The 19,363-nt window shown below is 38.9% G+C and overlaps 1 protein-coding gene across 1 annotated transcript in view; it reads right to left on the reverse strand.

Annotated features, from left to right (window-relative positions):
- The window catches only part of TMTC4 (transmembrane O-mannosyltransferase targeting cadherins 4), a 57,036-nt gene that overhangs the window by 21,280 nt on the left and 16,393 nt on the right, over window positions 1-19,363 (reverse strand). Inside the window, exons 6-10 of the mRNA XM_039849554.1 lie at window positions 5,896-5,993; window positions 2,905-2,997; window positions 2,513-2,677; window positions 1,530-1,732; window positions 49-220 (exon numbers count right to left, since the gene is read on the reverse strand). Coding sequence (XP_039705488.1) covers window positions 49-220; window positions 1,530-1,732; window positions 2,513-2,677; window positions 2,905-2,997; window positions 5,896-5,993 — 731 coding nt within the window. The remainder of the gene's footprint in view (window positions 1-48; window positions 221-1,529; window positions 1,733-2,512; window positions 2,678-2,904; window positions 2,998-5,895; window positions 5,994-19,363) is intronic.

Consider the following 19,363-nt stretch of genomic DNA (forward strand, 5'->3'; position numbering starts at 1 on the left):
ATCCATCTAAACGTCTTGGTTATGAATGGCACCCCTCTTGGCCAGTACCTTTTTCTTAGTATGTTTACTGAGAGCTCCAAATCCAAGAGTCAGCAGCATGCAGTATCCAGCACTGGGGAGGTAGAGAACTCTCTCCGCCACCACAAATCCCACTCGAAAGAACAAGTTACTTGCAGGAAGAAATGGGATAATGAGAAATCCCAGGCCCAGTGTAAGGATCCTGGAAAATGAAAAGTACTTAAAATGGCTATTTCAGACTTCTTAAAAAAATGTCCTACTGAACATTAAAATAATATTAAAGACTTTTCTTCCTCAAGCCATAAGTTGAGAAAAGGTATTATCGGCAGCAAAAAGTTGTCATCAGTAGAGAGGGTTTAGCCTGGCAGTATTAGGATAAGACATAAAAACCTTACTAAGGCACTTAACATCATAGAGAAGGCTAAAATTTATAAGTTGCACTATTTATATCAATAAGGTTAGAATGATGACATGTGTGAGGCCTTATTAATTCACTTACTCTTAATTTCTTAACTACACTTCAAACCACATAGGTATTGAATAGCCCAGTGGAAACTGGTCTTAATTAGTCCAACATAGTTTTCATGGGGACCCCCACCTTCAAATATAACAGAAATAATAATACTTAACTAGTTTAAACTTTTTAAAATCTGAAATAAACTAATATCATTTTGGGGACTACGTCATCTCCAATTTCAATCAAGTAAAAAGAAAGCTAGCAATGAAACACTTTTGGAACTAGGCTATCATTTCTAATATCCCTCATGACACAAGAGGATGAACTGGGAAGCTAAATCAAATTTGGCGGCTCCATCCTGGACCCTGTGTCTACAGTATTTTAAAAATAAATCCTTATTGCACATGTGTAAGTGAACTGGGACAAAAGTTTGTTGACCTTTTAGAATTATAAATCAATTTTAGACATAGGTAGATCTAAAACTTAATTTATTTTGAGAAATTACTAAATCTAATTCCATAAATACTTACGTGTAAAAGAAATCACCTTAAATAGTTTTCTTTCTCATGAAACGCATTTGTTTTCCCCCCAATTATTTTCTCAATACCTTTTTTTCCTCTTATTTTGGTGAGAAAGAATATAGTCTCTTTGGGGCAGCAGTTTATTTTGTACCAAACAACAACAGAAGGAATCACTATAGCATCCACCAGGGTTTTCTGAAGGAGAATTGTGAAATAATGGGCACAGCACACATCAATTACACTCTGTTCTGACCATAAATTACTCTTTACCACCTACCGAGAAAAGGATCTCAAAATGCTACTTCACAGAAAAGGGGGAGGGGGAGATAAAGCAGTCATCCAATCCCCCCTCTTCCAAGTTCACTCCCTACTAGTCGAAGCCAGCAATGGATTCTAAATGGATGAACTCATCCTAGGCATAAATGTCCTTAGACATTACTTCTGCAAAATCGTTAAAATGATCAGTGCTGCATTTAGCAAAATGCTTCTGACTCAACCCACTGTGGAAGTTAAAATTCAGTGCTGCCTCTTACCTTCTCTTGTGACTGTCTTCGGAGCATAGGGCTTGGCATATTAGGCCAATTAGGCAGAACCAGAGTGCTGCTAGTGCAATTACCCTCCAGTCACCGACTGACTTAATGAGGGGGATGCAGCCCATTGACCAATCAAAACACAGCCACCAGGGGCACAGCAGCAGCCAGGCATTCAATGAATAGTAGTAATTATAGTTTATGGCCTGTCAGTCAAAAGGAAAACAAACATTTATTTGATACTGAACTTGAAAAAATACATATATACCCTAACTTTACTTCTGAGGCATCCATATGCTTCTGTTCTAGGGAAGAGGAGTTGTATAAAATAGTCACTTTGTACATTAGACATGGGGCTACAGTTTGCAATTTATTAAATGAATTCAGATTTTAATAGAGAAAAATACAGCATAGCCACCAGACTCTGCTATATAGTTGTTACATTTTTGGTCAAACTACGTCTGATGAGTGATATCCAAAGTCTGTGACCCAGGCAATTTGAGGCGCAAGGGTCACCTAAGAATAGGATTCTATGATGGTTCTCTTGATTTCTGTTTCCATGAAATGTACCACTAAGAATCTGTGGCTTGACACACTTGTCTTCAAAAAAAGCAAAGCTTTATAAGAGTCTTGACACCATTAGAATTTTAAAGATACCACCAATATTGTTATGTTTTGTTTTAACCTTGCCACTTCAATTTCCTTTATGACAAAAGTAACAGGATTCGGGGACACTTTAACGAGGTCGGCAAGAAACCTGACATTAGAAATTAACCACTCTTTAATTGTGACTATCATGGAAATACAAGGGGCTAATATCCTCTCATTGACCTAATAAAAAGGGGGTTCCATTCTAGAATATCCCTCATGATAGCAAACAAACACAGAGACGTTCCATTTACTAGGGATTTTGTGGGTGTGCTGGGAATGAGATGAGGAGGAAGGATGAAGAATCTAGGAATGTGGCCGAAGGACTCAGAACTCACCCGGACCAACATGCTGTCGGCAAAGGAGGCGGGGTTGTCTACCTCTGTGAATGCCGGCGGGCCAGTGCCCATGATTTTCCAGCGCATGTAGAGCACCCCTGTGCCCCCCAAGGCCAGTAGGGTCATTCTGAAGAGGAAGCCCCCATTCCTGAGCACGCCAGTATTCTGAAAGGACACCGCAAAGCCCCTGATGTCAAAGATTTTCAAACAAAAGGGTGGCCAAGCCAGGTACAAATGTGCAGCGATTCTGCCTGAATTGCGTTGACTCTGTGCTTTAAAAGGCTGGCTAATTTAGCATTCAAAATCGCAAGAAAACTTCAAAAATGGCATTTTAAATCAGCTGGTACTTGACATTTTCCATGTCTGGGTGGAAGACAAAAGTATATACTCACCTCTAATGACTTGTCTTTATGTAGTACCTTCTGGACAATTTCCAGAACATTTAATTTGCCTATCACCAAGATGTCAAAGACTGCATTTAAACCCTAAGGAAGAAAAACAAGGCAATCAGTGGTGGGAGCGCCTAACTGATTAGGTAAGCAATTATACTTCACAATTTTATTGCTGAATCTAGACAAGGAATGTAGATTAGATAATTATGGGAGATCTTCAGCTCTAAAAAACCCCCCCAAAAACAACAACTTATTTTTCCTATGAAATCAGCCCATGGTAATATATTATAACAAATTTATTAGCTAGTAAATTTGTTAGCCATAATTTCATTGTCTGCATGTAAGAGTACTATAAGATTCAGGATAGCTAGAAATTAGGACATCAAAAGGGATATTTCCTTCCTTTTGTTTCCCTCTTACAGTCCCTTGATTGGTATAACAGAGTGGTTACCTACGCAGTTACTATGCCTATAACATAAAGGAAGCCATCCACCTCAGAAATCCAGCCACATAAGTAATTACACCTCAAAAACCTCAAGTGCTGACTTCAGCAAGTGTAGCAGAAGTAGAAGCAGAACATGTAGAATAGTCTGTGATGGGCCTTTGCATATCTCTCAAGTTCAGACTCTTAATTGTCTATCAGCTTTCTGTTCTTATTGGGCACATGGCCAGATTGCATTTCCTAGCCTTCCCTGCAGTTAAGCATGGACATGTGACTGAGTTCCAGCCTATGGAACGTGGAAAGAAGTGATAATGCCTCATCTCAGAGGTCTGGTTACAAACCTGCACATACTCCGCCACTCCGTTTCCCCTTCCAGCTGGCTGTGATGGAGACAATGGAGATGATCGGAGTGACTTTGGGAACCACGCACTGAAGGTGGCAGAGCCTTTGCCAGCCTGGGTAACTATGTGGAGGACAGCTACCTCTGTCGTGTGAAGCCCTTGCCCAGGACTGTTAGGGTGAATGATAAATAACTTCAATTATGTGATGATGCCACTGCATGCTGAGTGTGATACTGTAGCTCCACCCATGCTACCAAGCTTCCAATACCACCGTGATAGCTTCTTTCCAGCAGGTGAGGGCTGTTTTTGCAGCTACTACACCTATAGTTACAGGCTAAAGGCTAGATGAGCCTTGGGGTCTATTGTCTAATCTGCAATAGACTTTCCACAGATGTCACTGCTGCAGACAATGTCACCTATCACAACTCCCTGCCCAATAAAGTGGTCAGATTATGAATATACATATAGCATATTTGGATAACCCTGCCCCCGAATGACTTGGGTCTTTTTAATATGGGGCTTTGTGGCAAAGAAGATCATAAATCATCAGAAACCAGTAGTAATTCATGGCTTTCAGAGCAAGGATGACATTCCTACTTAACCCTCTCCCAGAAATGCTGGGAGCCATTAATTATCTAATACATGGGCCAGTGCTGGGTTAATCATTTCGAAGAATCCTGATTTTATTCACCCACACGAAACATGATTTTAGTGGGTCACAGAAGACCATTTCTGCATGGGTTTAAACCATTTTCTAGAAGGCAAAAGCTCCCTGTTGAGCTGCCGCCGTCTTTTTACACTGGTTGCTTTTCTGCCTGTGAGCTAAAGGATAGTCAGCAAAGGGTGATGGGGTAATGTCGTCATGACGACTAAGTCAAATACAAGTTTGGCACTTACTTCTCCTTCTCATTTAAATAAATCATTCAAATGTCCACATTTTAATCAATTCTTGAAAACAGCTATATTTCACTGTATGTTTATTCATAGAAATTCAACCTAATTCTTTAGTGCTTTTCAAACATTAATGGGAGTCACCTTGGGACCTTGTTAAATGGAGATTCTGATTCAGCAGGCCTGGGGTAAGGTCTGAAACCTTTCTAAATGTTTCTAATAAGGTCCCAGATGATGCTGATGTTACTGGTCCTCAAACCACACTTTGAGAAGCAAGGTTCAGAGCAGTGATTCTCAACTGGACAACTCTGCCCCTCAGCAGATGCTTGGCAATGTCTGGAGACATTTTAGGTTGTCACAACTGAGTGGGTCTTACTGGCATCTAGTGAGTAGAGGCCAAGGATACTGCTAAACAACCTACAATGCGCAGGACAGCCCCCTAAAAGAAAGAAGATCCAGTCCGAAATGTTGATAATACCAAGGTTGAGAAACATTGGTTTCAAGCAAACTTTTAAACAGTAACTCATGAAATTCAAGTATCTTTGCACAGTAAGTAATTCTTTCAATACCATTTCCTAGCTAGCTAACCTTAACGTTACAAATTGAAACAAAACACTGATCTTTGCCTTGACTTCTGTCAAACCCTGGATAGCTCTTACTGCTCTTTCTTTCCCAAAGTATTCCAATAAGAGCCATTCACATCTCACATCTTTGTTTTTTATTTCTCTACCTCATTATTAATTTTCTGTTAATAAATGTAAGGCAGAAACTTGGCTAGAATGGAGAAAAAGAAAAGTGGATTTCAATGTCTCTCCCTTCCTGGGGCTTCAATGCAGATCACACCATGCAAGTGTGTGCCTCTACTCTTCAAAGGTCATCTCCTCTCTTCTTTCATATTTCCGGTCGAAGCCAAGTATAACATAACATACACTCAATGCCTGTTTAATCAGGACCAGAAGCATCAATGGGGTCAGTTCACGTATTTCGGACTGCTGAAATATGAGAGGATCTAAGAAAATTCAAACCGTTCTTTTATTTTTTTTCTACATGACTTTGCCAAGAGAAAAATCTCTACTCTTTAAGAACTTCCCTCTCTTCATTTCCACCAGTTGCTAAGGATAGTCAACTGAGACAGTCAATTCCCATATGAGACACCAGGATTGTGAGAGGACAAGTAATTGGCCCAGAAAGGTCTACAAAGGTAGGCCAGCAATGGGATGCAATAGAGGAGGTCACACGGGCAGGGCCAGACCAATTTGTTTATATGGGAGAAGCAAGGGTGCATATAGAGCAGGCCCTGACTGTCTTGGGTCTTACCAGCACAGTGATCCCTTGCTCTTTGCACAGCATGGCCACAGCTCCCAGAATGATACTCAGCAACACCCAGAATGTAGAATGTGTTCCCTCCTTATTACCTGCCAGTTAAGAAAAATGACAAACATGAAAGTCATGCAACACATTTATTAACCGATGTCACCCCAATAAATTTAATAATAAAAAGAGTCATGCAATACAGCTCAGTCTTGTCAGCACCAGGAACTAATTTTTTTTTTTTTTTTTTTTTTTTTTTTAAGGAACTAAAATTTTGAGCATGCACCTTACATAGCCACAATTTAAAAACAGAGTTTGGTCTTCTGACAGCCTTTCTCTGTGGGAGAGTGTGTTAGACCTCTGCATTTCTGGTTAGACAACATCCCTTCTTAAGGTGTACCTTAGCAGGTGCCCAGAGCTTTTAAGGGCATTGTAACGAAGCCGTTAGCCACAAAGACATTTCATCGCAGAGTTCCCATGGGTCAAGCTCCTTCTTCCCAACCTGTCAATCACCTAATAGGCCATCCTGACGAGTTATGTTGAGAACTCCCACTGAGAGTGTAAGCACTACATCTGGTTGCACAATGACCCCGACAGTTACTGCTGCTGTCACAATGATGGGAGTGATGGGAATGACTGAGCAGCTCTGAGAACCTCTACCACTCTGGGGATAGAAGTCTGGGCTCTCTGAACATCAGGTGGCATAAGATGGGTCTGCTCTGCTCCCCAGTGTGGAATAGCTCTGACCTGTGAAGGATGCAGGACCACTGACAGAGTGCTGGCACCCACCCAGCACCTGAGGCAAGTAAAGGTATAGGTCAGGTTGGGCTGCCAACTTGCATGGGGACTCAAGCACCAACAGGAAGCTGAAACATCACTAGAAATGTGAATGCTATAGTAAGAAGTTTGGATGGGGCTGAGCTCGAGTTAGCAACCCAGGGTCCCTACGCTGCCTTCTGGGGAAAAAGGCTATATACCGTTTGGTGGGTGGTATCTGCAATTTAGGGGCCAGAGCTAAACTGCTTGGGAGGAGAAGAAAGGCTACATTTAGTGCTTATCTCTGTTCTTCCTTTGTGAGGCTCTCACCTCCTCATCTAGATAGATGGTAAACTAACGATTCAAAGAGACAGGTTTGAAGTGGGTCAAAGAGAACCCTCTTGGAAGACGCAATCATCAGCTTGTCTGGGGTGCCTATGAATCTTGATTCAGTTTCACTTAACACCAGAACTCCTGGTCTAAATTTCAGACCTGCCATTTACTATGTGACCCTGAGCAAGTTAATTATATTCAGTCTCAATGACATCATCTATAAAATGGGGGCAACTCACCTACATATTCCCTATTTGAGAGGGAAAATTATGTAGAAATATCTAGCCATTTGTGTTAAAAATTACATAAATATGCTTGTAAATTGCAAAACATATCTCTGGAAAACACGCAAAAAACTACTGTAGTTTCTGAACAATTTTAAGAAGAAAAATTCAGGTAGTGGAGGGAGGAAGTCTTACTTCTTATTGTATAAGCTTTCACACCTTTAAAAGTTTCTTAACTCTGTGCATGTATTAAAAACCATACATTAAAAAAAATCATTTGGTATGGTGCTGGGACCATAGAAAGCATTCAATAAATGTTTGTTGCACATGAATCAACAAAACTGCCCCTGATTCCAGAGAGATAGATTTCCAATGGGGCTTTGAAGTAGTGGCGAAGGCTGTCACTTTGTCACAAAAATGAGCCAAGCTCATTACGTAGTGAAAAGATACACTTTGGTTCTCATTTAAATGGCTTGATCAGGAACCCAACAATTACATGTTTGGGGATAGATGGAGAAGGTGAGAAGAAGGAGAGAGAGACAGAGAGTGAGAGGGCGAGAATGGGGGTGTGTGTGTGAGAGACAGACAGACAGAGACAGAGGGGGACAGAGAGAGAGAGAGATTGAAACCAACACAAGTGTATTTAGGGGTGTGTGTGTGCGTGTGTGTATGATGAAGATCCTGAATGAAGTGATATAAAAAGTCCTGTGAGTACTTAAGAACTAGTCAGCAAAGCTTCATGATGGAAGCCCAAGGCTTCCAGTCCAGGAACAAGCACAGGGTCTGGGGTAGGGGGCACCCCTCACCTCATACGTTCTGCGTGTAGGTGGTGACTCCTCTCAAGATGAGGAGGGTCTACACCCAGCTGAGGCCCTGGATTCTCAACAAACTGAGCAGGACTAACCCCCAGGATGGCCTACCCCTGAGCTGGTCCTGCCAGACTGCTAGAGGGCCCAGTCAGCTCTCTGGGAAAGTGTCCTCATTCACGAACAGGCTCCAGTACAGGAGGCATTCGGAAGTCAAGCAGAAAAGATGTACGGGCTGATATTTTCTGACCTTTTCAGCTGTTTTTGGGAATTTCTGTTTGCCAAATTTCCAGGTTTAGTGTACAAAGAGGCAGCATAGATATAATACATAAAATGTTATTTGGTTATTATAGTTGAGGCACTTTAAAGCTTTCCACGAGGCCAACTGATCAACAGTAAAGCCTCATTAATTTAAATTCCATTGTCTCCTAAAACACAATGAATACTCTTGTTTTAAGTTTTATCAATCTTTCCTGTTGCCTACAGGGTAAAGGTGACTCTTCTGAGAATGGCATTTAAGGCCTTGCTGACCTGGCCACATGGCTTTTCTGGGCCAAGATTCCAGGCACACCTACCAGATTGCTCTCACTTTGCTTTGTGTATTCTGTTCTCTTTGGCTACAATGCCCCTGGCAAAATCATCTTATACAGCTGTCAAATGTCAGTCTGCAAAATCCCACCCTCCCAGGCATCTTCCTTTTTCAATACACTTGTTTTACTCCACAGTTGGAATAGTAAATAGTCTTACATCTGTGTATCTGGTGCCCCTGAGGACAGGGTCTGGCTCACGTACCTCGGTGTCCCTAGTTGACCCCCTAGATTAAGTTAGGTCTAGCTGTAGCACCCTAAACTGCACTTATCACAATCTATCACTACATTCTTCACACAGTTTATTACAAATACTCAATGTCCTGAATTTTCCCCCAGACAAGGGGAAGGGGAGATAACTCTCAACCTCAGCACTACTATTTGGGCTGGTTAATTCCTCGTTGTGCAGGTTGCTCTGTGCATCAGAGAATGTTTAGCAGGACCCCTAACTTCTCCACATTAGATTCCAGTAATAGTCTCAGCCCTCAGCTGTGACAACCAAAATGTCACAGATTATGCCAAATGTCCTGGGGGTGGGGGGAAGAAATCACCCCCAGTTGAGACCACTGCCCTAAAGTGTGGTCTATGGACATGCCCTTGGATCCTGTTAGAAACAGACTCTCAGGCCCCTGCCCAGTCCTGCAAAATCAGAATCTGCCTTTTAACCAGGAGATTCTGATGCAGCTAAAGGCGGAGAAGCATCACCCTAGATAGGAAGCTTGTTCACAGCTCATCCCTGCCACCATGCCTGGCTTGTAATAGCAACTCAAATTTTTATTGATAGGATCCACAGCATCTGCCTGACTCTGGAACAGCAATACATGGTCAGTGAATGAAATGAGGGTGTCCTGTCTACCAAAAAGGGCAATAAGCCCACAAATCATAGAACCACAGTAAGAGCTGCAGTAGTGCTTCTGAGAGGTTGTACACATAATCTCCCTTGCAGCGATGGAAATGCTGAAATCCTTTCCATAATGTTTCCAGCAGGGGGCCACGTGGCCTTGACTTCAGTAACTTCTGAGATGGGTATTAAGTTTCCATGACAGCCCATTTCATTTTTAAACTTTGGGCTGTTAGAATATTCTTTCTTGGAGTGAGCCCAAGCCTGCCTCCCCAGTCTTCTGGTCTAGAGCAGTCTCTCTCCAATTGTTCAGGTGGCACAGTGCCCAGAAGCCAAGATCTTTACTGAAAACCATTATATATCAGAATATTGAGTTCCATCAAGTAAACTAAGGATAATTTTACTTGCAGAAATTAATTACATTATACATACCGAATACCAAAATAGCACAATTACGAGCAACAAAAACAATAAAACCCTGTTTCATTAAACATGATCGCATCTGAGTGTTTATATTTTTATTGGAACATTATTTTCTTTGGGCATTTGCTAGGACTCATTAGCAGACAAGTGTTTGTAGACACCAAAGCCTTTCAAAAAATTATGGCCCAAATAACCTTAAAGCTAATGTATTGTTTAACACCTTTCAGGATATGATTTTAAGAAAGGCTCTACATGTTTTAGCAGCATAGCGCAGGGGGGTCCAGCTGGCAAAACAGAGGTGATCACAGTTCACAGTGTGCCATACCAGAGCATGGGAGAAGGCTATGCCTTCTGACATATGACAGAAATGGATGGCAGATAGCACCCTCAAGGCTTGTCTCTCCATCTTGGTGTACGTATGGTTCATTTAGCTCTTTCTCCCGTAATACTTCTTCCTGAGTCTATGTCATACTTCTCTCAGGATTCCCTCATGTTAGAAGTTTATATGTAGATAGATACCTTTAATTATAAACAAACCTATTATTTACCACAAGGTCTCCTCTGCAGATAAACAGGGTAAAAGACACCCCGACTCTGGCTCCCGTGCCCCTCCAGGCCCCACACCAGGCCCTGCTCCAGGCCCGGCATGAGGAGATGGCACTATGGCCCCTGGCCTCAGCCTGCTGTTTTCATGTCCACTAAGCATTAGGATTAGTGAGTTCGGTGGAAACAAAATGGACCTTTCATCCCATTGCCTGGATTTGATTTTTTTAAGCTTCCCCTACTCCCGTAATTTGTGTTCTTAACTCTTAACAAAACATAATGTGATATCCCAATGCTCCCTGTTCTTAACATTAAAAGTAGGTCCCCTGATCATTTTACATTTCTTCCTAGAAAAACTGAATTAAGCTTCTATTTTGCTTGACTGTAACATGGATTAATTTTTCCCCCATGGACAGTGGCTTTGGATAGGAAAAAAAATTCCCAACTCCTTCTTTAAAACACCCAAAAGACTGTTCTTAAAAGCATTCCATTAACACAAAGTTAAATTACTACAGGAATGCGAAAGTCATGGGCTCATATTCCACTTGTCTGGAATTCAAAATGGCTTTCTCAGGTGGCTAAATCAGAGATTTCACTGAATACAGAAAAAGTAACATACAGAAAACACAGTCTTCAGATTTACTGATAGCTTTCTCCCTACTCACCCCATAATTTCATCACACTTCTCAAAACCAAAATTTCTGTAGGGGACCAAGTTTCCCTCCACCTCTCAAATCCTCTATCACAGTTCTTGTGGAAGAGTCCTACTCTTTAATTTTCTCTTATATGTCTGATTTTTGTTCAAACATATGCACTATGAAAACATATGAAAGATGAAGACAATGCCTCTTTGCTCAAGAAGTTTCTTCAGTTTTAGTGATTATTAAATATTAAGTGTTGCTTCTCAACAGTGGCAATTTCAGAGCAAAGGCAAAATTTCAGTGGTCAGACACAAACCTAGTGATGGCTCACATTCAGAAAAGCATTCCAGACTGCCACTGTCCAGAAGAGGAGGCATTATAGCTAATGAGCACCTGAAATTTATATAGTTACTACTGAGACATGTTGTAAGTGTCAAACACACACCTGATTTTGAAGACTTTGGTATAAAAAATGTAAAATGTTTCATAATTTTAAAATATTTCATAATTTTAAAATATTATAATTTAGAAATTATAATATTTGTGATATATTGGGCTAAATAAATTGTATTGTTAAAACTCATCTCACCTATTTCTTTTTATAATAATAATAATGTAGTTACTAGAAAATTTTAAGTTACATGTATGGCTCACATTGTATTTCTACTGCACAGCACTGTCTACATCATGTGCTCAAAGACCCAGCTCACAGATGAACTTTGGCACATGGCTATGTTTGTATTCCAAGTCTGCCTTTGAAAACTTGGAAAATATAAAATGAGTTTGTCTATTTAAATCCAATTCTTTCTCCCCTCATCCCTACCAGATTAGCCGCTAGATAGTTTATCAGGAATCATAAGACTAAGCATTCACATACACTTCGGTTTTTCCAGACTCTCAGCTGGAAACTTAAGTAATATTTATAAACTATTTTATGTAAATCAAAGGGGTCTCTTTACAAATGTGTGGTATGTATGAGCATGATAAACCAAAGCCAATGTACATGGCACTGACAAAGTGTTTCGGGTACTGGGGGTGAATAAAAAAAGACTCATAAAAATTAAATCATTAACTGGAAAGCTGATCCTGAGTTTGGAGACAGCCTAGCCTAACAGACTTCTTGTAATACGACCTGCTGTAGTATCATTTTACACATGTAATTCCCCTAATTAGAATTTTCTTTCAGTCTTGATTTGTCAAGGTCATTAATGCTAATAATTGCCAATATACCGCATAATCTAGGTGAATTTGGATTTTGTGGTTTTGTGACTATGTTCTTATTTAATAACTATGCAAATCATTCTTTTATTTCTAAATTTGAGCATTTTAATAAGACAACTGTAACAAATAATGGCAGGCCACCTTGCATATAGTTAGCATTCAATAAAAATCTGTGCAATCAGGAAATAGTTTCATTTATACCATGTCTGTCTGTCTTATTTAATTGCCATATTTTTATGCAATTATGAGATGTAATTTAATACTAAAAAGTTGATAATTTGTTTAATGTGAACAAATACAACCAAAAGTCAAGTATTTTCATTTTAATTTAGTCTTTGAACCTCCTCACAATGGAGTAATTTCCATCACGTAAGAGATTCTTTTTTAAAATATAAATTATTTTTGAAAAATTACATGTGCACTATTAAGCATAGGAATGAAAATTAAAACCACAATGAGATATTACCTGACACGTGTCAGAATGGCTATCTATCATCAATAAATCAAAGAACAACAAGTGTTGGCGAGGATGCGGAGAAAAGAGAACTCTCATACACTGTTGGTGGGATTGCAAACTGGTACAGCCGCTATGGAAAACAGTACAGAGGCTTTCTCCAAAAATTAAAAATGGATATACCTTTTGACCTGGCAATTTCATTTCTAGGTATTTATCCAAAGAAAACCAAAACAATAATTCATAAAGATCTATGCACTATGTTCGTGGCAGCACAATTTACAATAGCCTAAATATGGAAGCAACCTAAATGCCCATCAATAGATGATTGGACAAAGAAGTTATGGTTCATATATACAATGGAATATTATTCAGCCATTAAAAAATGAAATTCTACCATTTGCTATGACATGGATGGACCTAGAGATTATTATGCTGAGTGAAATAAGTCAGACAGAGAAAGATAAATACCATATGATTTCACTTATATGTGGAATCTAAGAAACAAAAAGAACAAACTAATCAAAAACAGACTTGCAAATATAGAGGGCAATCTGGTGATGGCCAGAGGGAAGGGGATGTTGGGGGCTGGGAGAATGGGGTACAGGATTAAAAAGTACAAATTAGCAGTTGATAGATGGTCACAGGGATGGAGAGCATGGCAAAGAGGAATGCAGTTAGCAGTAATGTAATGGCTGGAGAGCCAGAGGAGAGAAAGAGCAATTAGAGGGATCATTTTATAAACTATATAAATGTCTCACTAATGTACTGTGTACTTGAAACTAATAATAAAATAAATTTTTAAAAAAAAAAAACATAGGAAAAATTGATTATTTTAATTTAAAATTCAGAAGTAACTGTTAAAAAAGAGTAAAAATAAATCCTGAGAGGCAGATGTCGCCTCCAGTGCAGTTGCATTTATGAATATTTTTATTCAAAAAAACTTCCCAAATATGGAATTCTAACTGGTGTAGAGCTCTCAGGATGTTACCTTTATCCAGAGTTCTCCATCTCATCTCCACTCAGTCTGCTAGATTTTAAGTACCAATGACCCAGGAGAAAAGATAAAACAAAACAATTTTTTCTACCATGCAGCATCTCTCATCACTTAAGACAACAACTTGTTCTAAGATAATTATACAGCATTAGCAAACATCGACAGTTTATGATCCAAAACTTAATAGAGACTGGCCTAGAAAATGTTTTCTTTGTTTCTGTATATGTCTCTATTATCTAAGAAAATTCAGTCACTTAGGTAAATGGAGGCAAAGGCTAATGAAGTGGAGGGAGCACAGGAGTAAAAAAAAACAAACCATAAAATGCATTAACAGAAAGACACTTGTCAGTGCTAACACCCACAAGTGCCAACAGATGTGATCAATTTAATGAAGCATGTGCCTTGGATTTGGCACTGCTTTCCAGTGGGAAGATCTTTCAGAAAAAGCATCACATTGTATGAGCTACCCTCTTCACCATTCAATGCCTGGCATCTCTACCGTCTTGAAACTGGCATGTCAAGTTGTGTGTGGGAACCACGCCACCCTGACAGGTGGCCCGACTCTCTCTGCCAGAGCGACACAATGAGCATCAGATTCTCGTTCCAAAAGTTGGAGCCAACTAAGCAGTGCTTCCACCCACAGAATGAAGAAGTCAGACATTACCGGTCTACATTACAGGATCATTTTGGGAAAATCGAGCAATGCAGGAACTGAAGAAACACGAAGGCAGAGAAAAGAGAACACACACGAATACCACTGTCACAATTCAGCAGGCAAGGGCCCCAAATCTAAAAACAAGGCTCCTACACTATGTTAAGTTACACAATTGCCCTATTTTTTTTTTTAAGTTAGCATGATGCTAAGTCAAGGAAAAACAGGTGTCTTAAGTCAGAATGAAGATATGAAGAAATAATATCCCAAGAGTAAGAGTCATCCTGTTTTAGTTCCCTAAACTATAAGGAGAGCAATACAGCAAAGGAAGTTCAAGAATGTAAAACAGTTAAGATTTAAGATCATGTCTTTTATAATAGATTAGAATTTAAAATGGTTGTTCCAGGTATGTAGCAAATTCATTTCCCTCCTAAAAAGATTCTGTCCTCCCCACTATAAGTGATACTAATTAAATTTCTCTTTTTAGTTCTAACTCCCATGAAACAAGTACTTTAAGGTATTAGTTTAGAGAAAAAATTATTCTGGCTATTCTAGCAAGTGTATCCTGTGGAGAGATTACCTGTTTCCAAGCCAAAATACTAAACTTTAAGAGGTATAAGTTCTGACAAGATGTCACATCATAAGAATAATACTTTTTGTTTTGAGCATTCAGAAATAATAACCAGTACACCATCAACTTCATCTGACTTAGGGTTTTTCTTTTTTATAAGAAACATATGCTTCCTTTATAAGGACATTTCCTTTTTAAAAAAGGATTGTATTGCAAAAGATCTTGCTTGGAGATATTCTACATAAGCATGCGCGTGCATGCGCGCACATACACACACACAAGCAGACAAAAATGTTATGTTAGTATGCCAGGATTCCGGTGGTTAGCATAGAATTGCTTGTTAATAGACTCAGATAGTTAAATATTGTCCAGAGCTTTCTAATATAGATATCGCATCTACAAAGAAAGCTAATGAGGTTACCAAAAAGAAATGTATCCTCTTAAAGAGCTTTTAACTCATTAAATTATTAATTTCTGAGTGCATAATTTTTTGTTTCCTTATAAAAAATATTAAATCTGTTCCTCTGTAAAAATCTCTCTTGAACTTCAAGTTTATATGTAACTAATGTTGGACCTTTCATTGAATTTATGTTCAGATCCAAAAAGAACAAAGACCAGGTCTCTTTAAACATAAGTTTAAACAATAAATAGCATCATTATTGGTATCCAATAAATATTGGACTGAATTTCCACCACAAAAGAGCTTTGATTCTCAGCTGAACACTTAAAAACATGTGGACGACATGAGCAACGGGAACAAGGAATCATCATTACCATGACACGTGTTTACCACGGCTTTTTGTACAGTCCACACTGCCTAGATGGGGGAAATAAAAATGTATGACTATTTCTTAAGGTATCTCAAAGTCTAGATGAAAATATATACAGCTGAATGTCTATTAGTATCAAGGGCTCTTCTCTACTGGATTCAGGGAAATTTAATAGAGAGTAAATAAAATAAATTAGCAGTATAAAATAGAAATACCACATGATCCAGCAATTCCATTTCTTACTATTTATTCAAAGGAAATGAAATCACTATCTCAAAAAGATATCTATATCCCTATGTTTATGGCAGCATTACTTACAGTAGCTAAGACACGGAAACAATGGAAGTGTCTACTGACAGATGAATGCATAAAGAAACTGTGGCATATTCATACAATGGAATATTATTTAGCCATAAAAAGGAAATCTTGCAATTTGTGGCAATATGATGGATCTTGAGGGCTTTATGCTAAGATAAGTCAAAGACAAATACTGTATGATCTCACTATTATGAGAAATCCGAAAAAAAAAAAAATCACAGAGTCCATATCGGTGGTTGCCAGAGGCGGGGGTGGGAGGATGTGAGCAAAATGGATGAAGATGGTCAACAGATACAAATTTCCAGTTATAAAACAGTCCTGGGATTATAATGTACAGCATGGTGGCTGTAGCTAATAATACTATATTGCATTTTTGAAAGTTGCTAAGAGAGAAGATCTTGTAAGTTCTCATCACAAAAAAAATAATTGTAACTATGTGTGGTGATGAATGTTAACTTACTATGGTAATCATTTTGCAGTACTTACAAATATCAAATCATTATGTTGTAAGCTTAAAATGAATATGTTTTATGTTATTTACATCTCAATAAAAAAGTAAACTATATTCCAGGGCAAACAAAGAAATTAGCAGTACAGAGGTCATAGTTATCTATTCTGTATAAATGCACCATGAAAAGAAGGGGTTACTTATTAAGTGCCTGCTGTGAGGTGGGGACAGGGAGGGAAAGGTTAACAGGGAAGTATGGTAAACCAGAATATTCTGCTCCTTGAGCATTCTGAATATCAGAAGCTTCATTTTAATCAAAATATACTAGACTCTAAGCCCTTTAAGGGCATGAACTGTGTCTTTCTAGTTTTTGTATCCATAACACTGGACACAGGGCCTGGTTCATAGCAATGCCCTTAATGTTTGATTAATTATTGGTGAAAGAATGAATAGCCAAAACTGATAAGCCTCTATGGTATTTTAGAACGGAATCAGAAGCAGTGTCTTATCAAGAATTCCTTAACCAGAATTATTTTTGTATATAGAGTTCTTATTGCTTCTTCTCTGTGAAAGTATTATTAGTTTGTGAAAACCTTGCTCCTCTTAAAAAAGACTCTTAGCCACCACCATATTTATGAAGTTGCACATTAACATGATGTTTAAGAATTATTCCAGAGAATTATTATCTATAAACAAAGAAGTAGCTTCTATTTTTAGCATGTTTAAAAAAAAGTATGGAAAATCTGAAACAGAAGAGTTGCTGAAAACACTGTGCTGCTGTCAACGGATTTTAGGGAAGGAAGGCCCCACTGGACTTCGTCAGCTCTAGTCCAGGGAATAATGAGACAAAGGGGGATTTGGGAGTTGTTAGAGAGAGGGGAGAAAAGGAGGAGAGTGTGGATGCAGAGTGAAGGGGCTGTTCTGATGCTGCCCGGCCAAGTGGAGCAATAGGGACAAGGCTGGACATATAGTCACAAAGTCTTGCTCTAAGGGTCCTGAGGTTACAGCCAGTAGGGCTCAGGGCATAGAACCCTGTTGGGGAAGGGTCAGAGAACTGCCTTATGTGTGGGACACAGGTCTTCCCCCAACTAAGCTAATCACTGAGTGTAAGTCCCTCTCTTAAGAATCCACATTGTTCTGCGCCTCCAGACCGGCGACAAGCTTGGCAGGCAGAGATCAATCATTTCATAGGTTGCCTGTGAAAACAGGAGTAGGAACTGGAAATAGCAGTGAAAATCAACTCGAAATGATGGTGAGTGCAACTTGAGGGATGGGTGTTTTCAGTCATCCACTCTAAACTCCTAAGAAAAAATATTCTGATTTATAACTCAAAGCCTGCATAGGCAGGTGGATACAGTCAGAGGACAGAAAGGACACAAAAGTCTGTGGCCAAAAATAACTTTCAGGGTCAAAACCCTGAGGCCCGGATGCATGTAGAGGGGCAACCTCCTACAGCTTTTTATTTTCCAAAGACTAAATAAGCTGTCGGTGACTGCAAAGGACCATCCCAGTCTGGAGGCGGGTCCACAGGTTCCATTTCAAGTTACTCTTTCCCTTTCCGAAAGAGGGTTCAAGTGAACAGAAAAACAGAACCTGGGAAGGTCGGGCGGCCTGTAGACAAGAGGTCAACAGGATGGCTTCTTCAAAGGCTTCTGTATCCATCCATGTGTCTTCTAACTGTTCTAAGTAACTTCAACCAAGTGAAAATCTATTCATATTCTTAAAAGGGTTTTCACAGAAGCGAAATCTACCACTGCTATCGTGCAAACATTAAATATTTCAAGTTAGCTTTCTCGAAAGCTTTTGCATCCTTAACATTAAAGGCCTATAAAAATCTCTTTATAAAGTCTCTTTCCAATTTTAAAGTAAGCATACTATAAATGTTAAAAGAATGCTACTGGACCAAAAAAATTATAATGCTACTAACAGGTAATAGAGTTCCACTAATACTGAAATATACTTCACTAATTTCTCATGAATCAAAGTATTAATTGAAAAACCATCACACATTAAGCACTTTTACCTTGCTATTAGTTTCCAAAGGCTTCATTAAAAAAACAAACAAACAAACCCAAAAATCTATCTTTCCTATGGATGGCTCTTGGAAATAATTTTATAATTTACAAATAAATTAAAAAGATATATATATATATCAGAATATATATAAATGTGAAATGGAACAGAGAATAGGTTAGCAAAAGGATCCAGGAAAACAATATAAAATATCTTTAGTTTTAATATAGTTGTGAGAACAACTATATTAAAGGAGGCTAATAAATGTATTGATTCACTTGATAGAAGAATTTTTAGTCTCCTGATAGTTTTCCCATTATTTTATAAGAATAATCTTTAGAATTAATGAGGTTTTATTATACCTCCTAAACAATGGGTCCCACATATGTTCAACCTATCAATATTTAGTACTACCTTCAAAAAGCACTTCCGATGTCTTTGGAATTCATTCAGAATAGGGAGTAGTTACTTGAAGAGAAAGATACATTAAAATTAATGATATTTCATGAAACTTTAGAGTTATCTTTGAGAAAATCCAACAGACTGAATTTTTAATTTTCTTCAGGAAAAATAAGACTACTGATAAATTGTAATCCTACCGAACTGCAGATTTAGATTTAACTGACAAGCACACGAGATACCATGGTTTGTAATAAACAGAACAGGGAGGAAGTAAATGGACCCCCTCCCTCTCTCCCACTCACAATCTTATAGAATAGCCACACCAAGGCCCTGAATGTTCTTTGAGGCTAGGGCAGGGGCAATTCCTCACCCTGCCAGATCTCTGGGGGCCATGTGTCTATTGGGAGTTTTATAGGCATTATAGGTGGGGAAATGCCAGCCCCCGAAAGAGCTGGACATGCCTTATTGCTAAGT

This window comes from Pteropus medius, unplaced genomic scaffold (genome assembly GCF_902729225.1).
Source record: "Pteropus medius unplaced genomic scaffold, Ma_sr-lr_union100, whole genome shotgun sequence".
NCBI lineage: Eukaryota > Metazoa > Chordata > Mammalia > Chiroptera > Pteropodidae > Pteropus > Pteropus medius.